At 35.3% G+C, this 14,535-nt stretch overlaps 1 protein-coding gene and 2 long non-coding RNA genes across 3 annotated transcripts in view; all 3 read right to left on the bottom strand.

The window, feature by feature from the left end:
- The window catches only part of LOC127973028 (uncharacterized), a 53,497-nt gene that overhangs the window by 6,270 nt on the left and 32,692 nt on the right, over positions 1 to 14,535 (bottom strand). Inside the window, exons 7-10 of the mRNA XM_052577065.1 lie at positions 12,323 to 12,443; positions 9,960 to 10,098; positions 2,101 to 2,201; positions 1,138 to 1,268 (exon numbers count right to left, since the gene is read on the bottom strand). Of these exons, the coding sequence (XP_052433025.1) occupies positions 1,138 to 1,268; positions 2,101 to 2,201; positions 9,960 to 10,098; positions 12,323 to 12,443 (492 nt within the window). The remainder of the gene's footprint in view (positions 1 to 1,137; positions 1,269 to 2,100; positions 2,202 to 9,959; positions 10,099 to 12,322; positions 12,444 to 14,535) is intronic.
- On the bottom strand, positions 319 to 6,407 carry LOC127972133 (uncharacterized). The gene is made up of 3 exons (XR_008157013.1): positions 5,356 to 6,407; positions 2,101 to 2,201; positions 319 to 1,268 (listed from the first exon to the last, which is right to left on the bottom strand). It is a non-coding gene; the product is annotated as an uncharacterized LOC127972133 (long non-coding RNA).
- LOC127972131 (uncharacterized) lies at positions 7,845 to 13,200 on the bottom strand. Its single transcript, XR_008157012.1, has 3 exons — positions 12,316 to 13,200; positions 11,728 to 11,865; positions 7,845 to 10,098 (listed from the first exon to the last, which is right to left on the bottom strand). It is a non-coding gene; the product is annotated as an uncharacterized LOC127972131 (long non-coding RNA).

Raw genomic sequence — 14,535 nt, 5'->3', positions numbered from 1 at the left:
GACAGAAATGCTTTGAGATTTAGTCCGTTTTGATATATTTACAAAATATCTTCATGGAACATGATCTTTACTTTACTAATGATTTTGGGAATAAAAGAAAAATCTATAATTTTGACCGAGACAATGTTCTTTCGGCTGTTGCTAAGAATATACCCCAGTGACTTAAGACTGGGTTTGTGGTCCAGGGTCACATATATTCAAATAGAAAATAGTTTTTTTTAAATTGTAATAATATTTCCATTCTTACTGTATTTTTAATCAAATAAATTAAAAGACTTCTTTCAAAAATATTAAAATACACAAATAATATCTCACTGACCCCAAAATGGTAGCTGAATGGTAGAATAAATGCAATACATTCCACCATGATGAATTTTGCTGTTGTATGACATTCATGTTGCTTTTTTGGACCTTGACAGCCATTGGACACTGTATGTTTTTGTTGTATGAAAAGGACGCTCTTAAAATTATTTTGTGCTCCATGGAAAACACAGAAAAGCTTTCTTATGACACAATAGTAAGCAAATATGACAGAATTTGTCTTTACATAGCTGATAAATGTTAAATAAGTAAGGTTTTTCAGTTCTGCTATCAGTAAACTCTGTGGCAGAGCCATGTTGTGATTTTTCCGTACTTCTGTCAGCTGCCTGTGCTCATGACTAATTTGTTTTGCAAATCAAATGCTATGACATTACAATTGCAGAATTCATTATGTTTGCAGAGGGAATGTAGCTTATCATCATTTATCATACATCACACGGTTTTGTTTTCTGTCTCTCTCCCTCTATCGCTCGATTTTTCTCCCTCTAGCTCGCAATCCCGATAAAATGCAGACTGAAATACGCATTCAGAAAACACACTGGTGCACTGATTGGTGTAGACATTCAGCCATTGGGCTTATTTGCATGAGGCTCAGCCGTGATCTTTGCCTTACAAATGAGATGTGATTGGTGGGATTGATGAATGGCTCATCAAATCAGTGGAAAGTAAAGCCGGTGTCTAAATCTACAAGTAAACCACCATGGTCGGAAACCGAATGACGAATAATTTAGTTTATGTGTCGTAAGCTTTATTATACAGGCTCAAGTGGTGGTGACTGTCAGTATTTTGTTGTTGTCTGTATAGCTGCTCTCTCACATCGTTTTGATAGTGTTAACTGAAAAAAGTTGGAGGTAGTGGAAGGGTCAAGGCCCGTGACTGTATACACAGTGGCTGTCGGAGGAAACACGTCCACCTGCATGAATCTCACTGATCCCGCCCACTGGTACCTGTCAATCAAAGAGATGCTAATGTTATACATTTATTTTTATACATTTCTACATTGAACTTGTGTTTCCTTTAATTCTTTATTCATTTTGTGTTCTTAAATAACACTTGACTTTCAAGAAATTATGTACTTAAAATGAGTTTATTTACTTTTATTTTTGTCTTATTCATTTTTTTAGGATCTTAAATCATTTTCAATTTCACTTTCAGGCAATGGGGTCACTAATGAAAAAGCTCTAATTTTTTTACTTAAATACAGGATATACCATTATTAAATAATTTATTAATGTAATATTAACAGGAATTTCAGAATTTATAATATCTGGGTTGTCAGGCGTTTGTTGACATCAGGAACTGCATGAAATCCACAAGTTTGTGTAAAACATACTGATCACATGATCAGCATAATTTGAAAATAAATCTAAAAATAATCTTTTACAAGAAATATCGAGGATTCTGCATTCAATGTGTTCACCTTTAGTGTACAAATGTTAATATTTCTAATTTAATTTAATTTAATTTAATTTAATTTAATTTAATTTAATTTAATTTAATTTAATTTAATTTAATTTTCGATTTTCAATTTCATCATGGTGTCAAACTTCTGGACCAGACAGGACTGAATTACTGAATGAAAATAAAAATAAACCTGCCTTTCCTATCAGGGAAACATATGGGAATTACAGTGCCATGGACCTAGATGAAAACGTTTATACAACGGCCAACTGAAATGTGTTCAGTGTTGTGACACAAACGAGACTGAGAGATAAAACATATCCACAACACACTCCACATGTTCTAGACACCTCACAGCGGCATTTATGACAACTTCACCTGACACGGAAGTTTTGTGTCAAACCACCATCAAATCCGGGCATCCTTTCCAGAGTAACCGAGTTATGGTCGACACGGAGCAGCTTCAGATCAGGGGTGGTCTGAGACAGGCAGAGAGAGAAACAGAGAGAACACAAGCCTATTAAAAATATAACTACTGCCTAAATCTTATTGCACTGCTCAGAGAATGTTTATTTAAGAGGGGCAGAGAGACAACAAGAAAGAAATTAACAGGCTACTTCACAGTCAGAAAGAAATATGTGTGTCAATAATACACTTCACTGTGAAACTGCTTAATTATCTTGTTGGCTCTACTGGGACGGGGTGAAGGGGTCAATCCAAAATTGCAAAGCGGGGAGCAAAAATCTGCACCATTCCGTTCCCCGGTCGACTGATGATAAGAAGCACATAAAATTTATTATCGCTGTGTCAGATTAATTATGAATATTCGTGGCAGTAAAAACAGAGAAGGAGGTGTGGACAAAAAGAGGCGGATATTGGATTGTATTTCATGGTTTTTATGATAAACATTAAACGTGTCTGCCCGAGTCGATTCCACGGACCTCAGAGAAAGAGAGAGAGAGAGCAACAGCACAACAGAGAGCAGGCAACAGAGGAAAACATTCCAGTTTACTGCAGGAAAGAGAGAATTAAAGTATTATTCCGGGTGCAATACAAGGGTATCTGTTACAAAAGCAAATCATTTCTACTCAACTCTCAATTTATAAAACACAAACAAAAACCTCAGCATTTACAGTTATGCATTAACAATGGAGCAAGCCAATGTACTGGTAACTATATGTGTGTGTGTGTGTGTGTGTGTGCGTGCGTGTTAGATTATATATATTAGTTCTGTATATTTAATACATAGTAAGTACAGTTCATAATCAGAAAAGGAATGCAAACTATTTACAATTCAAACTTTTTATTTTGTATAATAACTTTGATGGAAATCTCCAGTGCAAAAAAAAAGTAACATTATTAGTATTAAAAAGGGACAAAGAGAAGTGCAGTGTGAGCAGGAGGTACTCAGATCGTTCGACCCTATTGTTCTGTATATTAAGGGACAGTCTGAAAAAGAGCGGACGTTGATTACCACAACTGAATAATTAATATCACAATTGCTGCTCCGGTCGAGAAAAACAAAATCTCATTGGCGAGCAGAAATCTCTTTCATGGCTCTGCTCATCATCTTTGTGTGCGTTTATGAGTTGGCGATAAGAAATGTGACACCCAGACGCCGGTGTCTGTTTGTTTTCATTTATTAGGTTTTTATTTATTCATGCATGTATGCTAATTCACGATCACCTTTCAATAAGGGTCAGAGAAGGTGACCTGACCAGTCGGGCGAAGCCGACCATTTAAGCTCGCCATTGAAAGGCTCACTTCCTGTTTGTACTAGTGCTGAGGAGTTGTATGTCTAGAGAGTCCTCTCCCATGCTCCCATCACGTGGTCAGAATGACGGTCAGAATGCTGGACGGTTCCTGTCACCGCCGTCTTCTCCTCAGATAAGGTCACATAAACATTAACATGCTATATTTAGGACTAAAACACAACCAAAACAGCTTTGCATTTCCTAAAAGAATTGAAAACCCTGCAATGCAGCAAAAGCTACAAATCCTGTATAGAGAGTTATAAAGAAAATGCAAATCTGATTTTAATATTAAAATCTCTTCATATTAATGGTGCTTATTGGTGCTTAATGGTGCTTAATATTTTTGTGGAAACGGTTATAGTTTGGGATTGGAAAAAAAATAAACTTCATGCATGAATTATTTAGCAAGGATGCATTAAATTGTGCAAAAGTAAACGTAAAGACATTGACATCGTTGCAAAGGTTTCTATGCTGTTAAGCATCACAGATGTTTTCAACTTTGATAAGAATCAGAAATGTTACTTGAGCACCAAATCAGCATCTTAGAAGATTTTTTCGTATCATTATAACAAACTGAACTAAAAGCTTCCTTTCTGAATGAAAGTACTAATTTCTTTTTAAAAATTTACTAACCTCATACCTTATAACGCTAGTGTTTATTTATTTAATTTATTTTTTGCAATGTTTTTGAAATAGATTATGTTTTAAGTTAACCTGTTTTTAATCCCACCGGCCATTTATAAAGCTATAAAAACCTTACTGACTGATGTATTAGTGTACTTCCTGCTAATATGAAAAGAAGGGTCTCAATTACATATGTGCAGTTTCACATGATTAGTGCAAATTGTCACTTGACCAGAGCAGTTTATTTCCTGTTTGCACCTTGAGAAGATGATGGCTGCATCAAAGCTCCAAAACTAAAGGCTAGTAAAGTGTCTTAACATAAATATATGATCAAGATTTTTGGTACACATGATCTTTAGGGTGTTAATATATGCATTCACATACATTTAGTTTTGTTTAGTGTGGTCATAGAATGAGTAAAAATGTTAATGTCACAATAGTAATATGGGATAACATTGAACTTATAAATACAATATAAATCAAAATGCAGTTGCTTATGAAAATGACAAAATATTGCACTAAATTAACAATTCAAATGTTACAAAAATGTACTATAATGATGTTGTAATACTCTAAGCATTAATATAAAAATTGTTTTTTGTATTTTTTAAAAAAAGTAAAGTTTTTGAAATGCGGTGATGGTTGAGTACACACATTATCCCACCGGTCACAATTGTGACCGAACATAAAACTATTTGTCACACACTTGTCACACTAAATGTCATTATTGATTATTTCAAAGGGTTACTACTAATGACACATCACTTGGATATTTTCATGTCTGGGAAGAATTTGGGAAGACACTGAATTGCAGTCTGCAGTGGCTTCAAAATAGTAATATAGCATACAAGTAATATGCAGTGCTAATCTTTAAAGTTAGTTTTTGTTTTAATCTTCATAAAAACATACAATTTACTCAGTATTTATATTCATTATGTTTTAATCAGTTTCACTCATAATAACATCTAATCTTAGCCAATCATTCATTAAGATGAGATGATGAGAGTTGATGAGAGTTAATTTAAATGTTTCATCATTTAACACCAATTAAATTAAAAACTTTTATAAACCATCAGTGATCATTTTTGTTGACAATAATATAACTGGTAATATGGACTACTTCTATTTTACTTTTATGGTAATTTTTGAAGCTTCCAGGACACACTTTCATCATCCTCAAAAGAAAGTCCAGACCTTCTGGTTAATATCTCTTTTTAACACATTTATGTAATATAGTATGACTAGTAGAACCCACAGTGTATGACGAGCTGTCCTTCCACACCGCCAGGAGCAGATATGTCTTTGTCTGCTGTACACTGGTACACCTGACTGGTCACGGTCATCTCAGATATAATTAATGGGTTAATTCATTCAATAATAAAAATGATTTCATTAATAATTCACCCTTACATTGTTTCAAACCCGTGAGAACTCTGTTTATCTTCAGAACACAGTTTAAGATATTGTAGATTTAGTCCGAGAGCTCTCATACCCTCCATTGAAGCTGTGTGTACGGTCTACTGTCCATGTCCAGAAAGGTAAGAAAAACATCATCAAAGAAGTCCATGTGACATCAGAGGGCCAGTTAGAATCGAAAATACATTTTGGTCTGAAAATAGCTAGAACTACGACTTTATTCATCATTGTCTTCTTTTCCGGGTCTGTTGTGAGAGAGTCCAAAACAAAGCAGTTTGGGATATCCGGTTCACGAACGAATCATTCAATGTAGCTGGAACTTTTTGAACCAGTTCACCAAATCGAACTGAATCATTTAAAAAGGTTCAAGTTCCCAGTAAGCATTAATCCACAAATGACTTTTTTTTATGTGGCTGACACTCCCTTGGAATTAAAACAAACCAACGTTCCGGAGTAATTCATTTACTCAAACAGTGCACTGACTGAACTGCTGTGAAGAGAGAACTGAAGATGAACACCGAGCCGAGCCAGATAACGAACAAAAGATTGACTCGTTCTGAACCGGTTGCATCGGCTTTTTGGATCACCTGTAGTTCTTTCGGACAGTTCGATTCAATAAACCAGTTGAAGAAAACGGTTCACCGGTTCTTTTGCGCTCGACGTAATGGCATCATTGGTGATGATTGTCATTGATTCAAGCCTTCGGTTTACCTGGGCTCATAACACTAGCACAGAATCAGTTCAGAATCAATCACCAAAAGAATCAGTTCAGTTCAGACGCTCTGTGTGTCATTCTGCTTCACGCTGAAACACACATGCGCAATTATCATCAGCTCCTCGGTTCTCGAATCGGACGCGTCTGACAGAAACGGTTCTTGACTCGAGAATGAATCAATCTTTTGTTGGTTATCTGACTCGGCTCGTTGTTCATCTTCAGTTCTCTCTTCACAGCAGGTCTCACGGGTTTGGAACGACATGAGGGTGAGTTATTAATGACATAATTTTGATTGATGGGGGAACTAACCCTTTAACAAACCAGTGCCTTCATCTTCACTCTGCTCTCCCAGATCATCCCTATATAGAAAACACACATACACTTCTAGAAAAGCCACAAACTCACTAACATAAAAGTTAGAAAAAGCCCAAAGAAGGTAATGACTTCACACTAACATTAATTTTCCTATACCTGCACAGAAAACCAGACAGAAAAAGAGGATGGCTTGAGATATCACAGACACTGAGCAAGAACGTGAGCCACTATAGACACAAAAATGGTCGGAAACAGCCCCAATTGTGGCTAACACTGAGAAATGTTGCCTGTGGAAAGGCTGCTTTAATGAAAGCTATTTTTCTCCATTTAGGCCAGAAGTATTAAGCATAAAGGTGAGACATTGTTGTAGTTAGAAGGGTGAAATATAGCACCTCTGTTACAGAGTAGCTGTGACACATGGTATGGTGAGAAAAGAGAAGTCAGAGAGAAAGGGGGAGTTAGAGACAAAAGACGAGCGATGCGAGAGATAAATAGAGGTGATAAAAAGAGAGATAGCGAGCGAGCTGAGCTAACAAAGGACCATATAGTGGGAAAAGGATGAGAATAAGCAAAAGAGAAATGGAGCTGAAAGCAAAACAGGAATGACAAGGACATCGCTCACCATCCACGTCCAGAAAAACATACTGTAGGTGATGGGGTTGGCATAAGTCAGTGTGTCTCCCAAGTTCACTTACACAGAATCAGACTTCATATGAACACTAGGGGCATCTGGAAGTCAAGTCAAAAAGATAACATCAAAACAAGATAAGAATTTACTTTATTGTTTTTTTTAAAATGTATATCATGATTTTTAATTAGGCTACCATTATTATAATATAAATTCTTATAGTAGCAATATCATTTATTATGGTAGTATTAATATTTTAAAATGACTTTTACTTCACATCTTTAGTTGAAGTATTTTTGTGGTTATATCCAAACACACACACACACAGAGAGAGAGGGAGGGAGAGAGAGAGAGAGAGAGAGAGAGAGAGAGAGAGATTTTTGTACCTTTATTTGGGTAAAATGTATTTGTCTAATTTGTTCAAGTTTTTAAGTTAATGTTTTTCATTTAGATTTTATTTGAGCTTTATTTCAAATAAAATATTTTTATTAGTTTCAGTTTTAGTTAACAATGACTTAGTAATATACAATTAAATATGATATGAATAATACATAAATAAATAATATAAATATTATAAATATTATATATATATATATATATATATATATATATATATATATATATAGCATTATCTTTTATATAAATATAAAAAACTCAACTATCTCTGCATTTACTATACATATCACAAACATTATATTTATAAAATATTACAATAAAATCTAAAAATGATTTAAGTGCATTATAACTATATAACACAATTTGTACTCAAACTCCTAGGAAAGTGGACCTAAAATGGTTACCTCATGCACAATTCTTTTTTCAATTGCACATTTTTTCTAAACAATCAAACATTTTGACTATGAATTAATACATTTATAAAATATCAAAATACAAAAACAAATATATATATACTGTGCCTAGAGTCGTTTGTGTCATTAGCGTCACATAACAACAAGACTCTACACTGTAACAAATATTTTTGAGTCAGATAACATACTTTGAGTTGCTGTTGATTAAACAAGTCCCTTTTTCATGTCAAGTCAAATTCTCAATGAAGTCAAGCTTTTTAGGCAGAGCCAATTACTTACAGTTAAACCAACTCTCTCTCTCTCTCTCTCTCTCTATATATATATATACAGTATATATATAAAGTGTTCCCAGTCTACTGTGAACTCTTGTGTTTCATATAAAGGTGTGCTAGATGTGAGAATTTACAGTTGCTCGTTAAAAACATTTTGGTTGAATCTTGCTCACCAGGCATTCAGCCTATAGCAGCGTTTGCTAATTGTAGCACATTTAAATGACGTTCCCTTTTGTTCGGGCCATGACAGTTCAATTTCCACCTCAGCTAATTTCAACAACAGCGCAAACGATTTTGAAGTAAAGTTAACTTGTGGCATTTGACTGTCTAAATTCGGATGTGTTGATGCCAGACTTGCCTTTGTTTAAGTCTCGATACAGTGTGCCTCTGCACTTCCTGTTTGAATTATTCACAGGGCGTGAAAGCCTTAACAATCAAGGTCTATTGTAATGTCATCTCTATTCTGTGTAGAGCAGAAACACTGCTATTTCAAACCCCCCAGTATTCCTCCATGGCTGGTTGCAAACATGTCTTGGAGTCGCTGTCGCTGTCGCTGTACGGCCGCACACGTCTCAACAGAGGGAATGCTTACTGAGGCAAATTAACAATGCACTTGAAAGGCTACAGAATTAACACCCCCTCAAAAAGAATCTGTCACACTCTGTCAGGATAACTGTATTATTAAAAGGGATCAGAGAACACTAATGAAGAAGAGCATCAGCGGATGCAAAGTAGATATAAAAATAAATAAATAAAAAAAAACATTAAGAAGTTGATTTCATTCAGCCATGTATAACTATTTTTATAGCTGAGCAATTACTGCTGACATTTCTACATGCTTGCACTGACCATCTAAGGCCTACTCAGATCATCCGTACTGATACAATAATAGAATTGCTGTATTAATTTGACAATATTAATCACATTAAGGCTGGTTAGCACTAAAGGTTCTTTCTTCCAGAGTTCTAATAAACCTCTATTTCAAATAAATATGAAGAAATATGTGCATTCTTGATAAGGCAACTTACATTCAATAACTAAGTGTATACTTAGTGAGAATGTTTCACATATAACTGCATTTAAACACACTCCGTTTGTACATGAGTAGCAGTTTAAATAAGCTTTTTACGTCAAGAATTAGAATGAGACGGCAGAGAAAATGCATGGCTAATTATTTCATGGTGTGCAATAAAAGCTGTATATTAGGACTAATTTTACACAACATCTGTGACACTCATAAGGTTTTCACTACTAAAACCAATGCTGTGTTTTCCATAACTTGCTGCATAACTCAATTTACATGACGTAATTTAACTAAATGGTCCCAGCGCCATCTTTCTATTTGGTGCTTGTTTTCATGTGTAAACAAACCCAGATGGAGCTGAACCACCAAGTTATTTGTCTTTAGTGGTTTCTATTAATTAAATGTCTAATTAGCGCTTCATTTACTCATCACAGCTTGCATTTTACCTGGAGAAAAAGAAAAGACATTAAAAACAAAACATTCATATCTAAAATTCATAACAAAATAAAACTTGAAAAATTTGAATTCCTTCCGTCAGACCTTTCATCGATTCTTCATCATCATGCAAAAATGTATGATTCAAAAATAAATTAGCACTGCTTTGACCTTCCTCGTATACAGGGAAGTTGCATTGAAGTTCCTAAAAATGTGGTCCTGAAATGGTTGCCTCAGGCACATACAGCAAACTCCTCTGCCTCATCTCCATCCGTGTCCCCAGGAGGATCATATCTTCGACCAAGTGGGCCATTACCACCAGCGTAATCTCTGGCGTGTACAATCCTCTTCTCCATTGTTCCTAACGGGCAGAAAGAGGGGGGCCTACATGGAAAACAGCACCATTGGTAAAAGCTATTCAAATGGCCCATACATAATGAATATCTAGCACTGTCAGATGCTATTGTATGAGAACGTGGAGATCCATTAGTGCAGAAGGATTTGCAGGAACATGCAGGCCTAGATTTGAAGGAGTGCTATTATTAAATCATTAAGGAAGTGGGAGTGCTCTTTCTTTCTTTTTCTCTCTCTGCGCCCTTCTCTTTTTCTTCATTTCACTTTCAAGTGTGTGTACGTCTGTGTGTGGGCTTGAATTGGCTAATAAATATGTGGTACAAATATTGAGAACAGCGTAGATTGGCTTTGCAGAACAACTTTTGTGGTAGTTTACACTGAGAAAAAAAAAATCCATACTATCCTGACTGATGATATATGCGACCCTGGACCACAAAACCAGTCGTAAGTCGCCCGGGGTTTATTTGCAGCAATAGCCAAAAATACATTGTATGGGGAAAATTATAGATTTTTCTTTTATGCCAAAAATCATTAGGATATTAAGTAAAGATCATGTTCCATGAAGATATTTTGTACATTTACTACCATAAAAATATCAAATCTTTGATTAGTAATATGCATTGCCAAGACTTCATTTGGATAATTTTAAAGGTGATTTTCTCACTATTTAGATGTTTTTGCATTGCATCCTCAGATTCCAGATATTGAAAAAGTTGCATCTCGACCCAATATTGTCCTTTCCTATCAAACCATACATCAATGGAAAGCGTATTTATTCAGCATTCAGATTATGTATAAATCTAAAAATTGACACTTTATACTGGTTTTGTGGTCCAGCGTAACATTTTAACCTTGCTTTTCACTCATCCTGATTACATTAATTGGCATTTATACATACAGTATCAAGTATTTGTGTTAAAGACTAAGGTATTCAAATCATGTGGCATTAGTGGTTATTAGCAAAGATGTTGATTCTTGTGTCATCTTTCATGCTAATATGAGTTTGTCTCACAAGCAGCCTGACTGTCAACAGTGTCAAGACATATTGGGTGCCTATTTGTGTCACATCAAACTGGTTAGTTCCACCCACAGTGAAATCTCATTGGTTCCAAGTCCTGCTTTACTAAATCCTTTCTTTTTTTGAATATACCGTGGTCAAAAAGTCAATATAATTATTATAAAAAATCAGTCTAACTGAAAGGTTAAATAAAAAAAAACACGAATAATAATAATAATAATAATAATCATATTTATATTAGAATATACAAATATTATTTTATATTTTAAGTAATGAAAATTATTTTTAATGGTTTTAGTTTTAGTCAACGCTAACACTAAATTATTTTGTTATCATTAAAACATAGTTTAATGCAAAATAATTATGTAAAAGAATTTAACATGATTAACTAATTATATAAATTGTTTTTACTATATTTATAAATATTTAAATAAATAATTACAATATTTTCTTCATTGTACATTTTTCTAAATCCCTATTTGAAGGTATTATATCACACATTTTTAATTTGGTCTTAGATTTGTAAACCTCCCATGTATGTCCTGATGGCTATTTGTTGCTTACTACAGCATTTTGCTTTCAAAACTCGTTGAATCTCTCCTAGTTAGGCTGAGGTGTCAGAGTTAGTTTGAGTTCCTCACACTGTACATCCAGCTTGAGCTTTGTGCGGTTCTTCCAATCAGCGTTGGAACGCTCTATGATGTAATCGCCCCCATCTCACAGAGAAACGTTGATGATTTCCAGGGTCCATTCGTCGAAGTGATAATGAGGATCTTTTTCTGTCACAAACATACAAAGACGTGAAACAACCCACACAGAAGAGGTGAATCACAGAGCTGTGACAATACAAATCCACAAAACCAACCAAAATGTGAACTGCTGCACATATATACACACACACAAACACTGAAACAGCTGTTTTTTCCGCTAAAACCCTTCTCCCAGAGAAAGCTCTTTGGAGGAATACCACAGGGACCTCGACACAAGACTGCTAGAAGCTTTCAACATGAAGATGAAGACCGGAAGTGTTGGGTCGCATTCAGAGCGACAGCAACGCTCATTTAAGCTGCATACATTAGCACAAGATCACATCTGCCAAGCTGCAGTGCCAGAACCCATCGATGTTTTATTCAGAATGCATATGGCAATGTGTGTTTACGTCTGTTTGAGTGTTTAGAGCGCCTGTGAGGGTGACACAGTTCGTAATGTCATGTAGTGCTGTCTGCTACCTTTCACCAGCTTTTCAAAACGCAGGTGATTTCATCCGGATTGGCCGAGACTTTGACAGGAAGTGTGGTAGTTTCATCCTCAATGACCTGGACCTGATCGGGCTGCTCATCCAAAAACTCTGGAGGAACTGAATTTCACACAGTGACACACACACAGATACATCACATTCAAGGTGCGAATATGTAAGCAAACATATTTCTAAACTTGTGAACACAATGAACACAACAATTACACAAAGCAAACTGCTTGTCATACCATATTGTATGTACTGTAAGCAACATATCTAACAAATAAATACATAATACATTAGCAACTCTATTTAAAGACTAACACTAACTCTGCACTGCCATTAACACCCCATGGATTACAGAGATGCATACATTTACATTTAATTTTATAATCTGTTAAATATTGAATATATGAATATTAATATTGGCAAATATTCTTATATATTTAAAGGGGTCATATGATGTTGCAAATAAGAACATTATTTTGTGTATTTGGTGTAATGAAATGTGTTTATGCGGTTTAACATTATTTTGCACATAATGTACATTATTGATTGTCCTCTATGCCTCAGCTTTCTGAAAAGCGGCATTTTTTACAAAGTTCATCGGTCTGAAAAGCAAGGTGTGCTCTAATTGGCCAGCTATCCAGTACGTTGTGATTGGCCGAATGCCTCAAGCGTGTGACGGAAATGTTACGCCCCTTGCCATACTGTGATGCGTGTCCCAGTCAGAACACCGGCGCGACAAGACAAAAACAATAAAACCCATTACAAATGAGCCATTTATTTTACAAACCATTAACTATGACTTCTATCTATCTATCTATCTACACACACACACACACACACACACACACACACACACACACACACACACACACACACACACACATACTGTGTATGTTCTGAAATTCACTACTTACAACTAGTAACATTTTGGCAAAAAGTTAATTTTGCATCATATTTATAAGAATTGATTTAAGAAAGCAGCAGATTTTGAGTCGTTTTCCTCTCTAACGTCTGGCGCGGCACTGGTCTGTTGTGAATAAGGCGTATGATTTATTGTGCTGTTGATCTCTCTGGGGGGCTTCTGTGTCTTTGTCTCATTAATGTACATTGTGTCATTTCAGAGCGAATGAGGATTCAAATGCAGATTTTAACACAAACGATTTGCGTACATCTACAAGCAGACACACAAACACAAGCTCAAATACACTCACACACACTATGAAAGTGAAAGATGAATTATAATCTTAATATAAGACAATAAAGCAGGCAGAGTGATAATTAATGGTCTGTTCTTACACAGACAAGATATTTAAATCAAAAACTGTTGAGGTTTGGAAACAGACAAAGAGTGTGCGCAAACACACACACACACACACACACACACATACACAGTGACATTCCGTCATGCTCACAAAGCGTGTCAGGCTTTGAAGAGGTGGCTGGCTGGATCAGACAAAACAACATCAAAGTCAAACCATAATCATTGCAGACATAAAGACACACAAACACACAGAGAAAAACACACATCACACCACACACTCGCTATACACATTAGGAGGTATAGACTCATTCAAACATACATCAGAATACTTTCCAGAACAAAATAACAGTACATCTTCATACCAGAAAGCTACAGCAACCAAACCCATGATAAAAATACTATCAATGAATGTTTAAAAATTACACACTAGTGAAAAATAACATAAACTAGCAAGAAATTAATGGAAAGAAAGAAAGAAAGAAAGAAAGAAAGAAATAGTGCAAAGGCTTATGATCAATTAAATGTCTTATGTTCAATAATATAGATTAACTTGATTAAGAGAAAAATCAAGCCTCATAAAAGACGTGAGACAATAGATAATGTTATTTCACATGGACGTTTTATAAAAGAAGAACAATTTCAAAAAACTCCCCTTGGAATAACATCGCAAAAATAGACTATGAATATTCGATAAAGGCCTTCACAGAAACAGCGTTCACCTGCTGTGAAATCTTTTTGTTTGCCCGACATGCGTTACGGCTCCGCAGGGACCATCCAACAAAACTGAAAACCTATAAAACTCTAAGCAGACCACTCCTCTGCTCACAAACGCTATAGTTTTATAGCTGAATTTCTTTAGAAATAAAAGCTGAGCCATAACGTTTGGCTTAGCTGGTAAAAAACTACGACTGATCTACTCACAATAGCTTCAAAGATTTTTTT

This window comes from Carassius gibelio, chromosome B15 (genome assembly GCF_023724105.1).
Source record: "Carassius gibelio isolate Cgi1373 ecotype wild population from Czech Republic chromosome B15, carGib1.2-hapl.c, whole genome shotgun sequence".
NCBI classification, from domain to species: Eukaryota; Metazoa; Chordata; class Actinopteri; order Cypriniformes; family Cyprinidae; genus Carassius; species Carassius gibelio.
The sequence above is the reverse complement of the archived record's forward strand: the minus strand, read 5'-3'. Positions and strand labels throughout refer to the sequence as shown.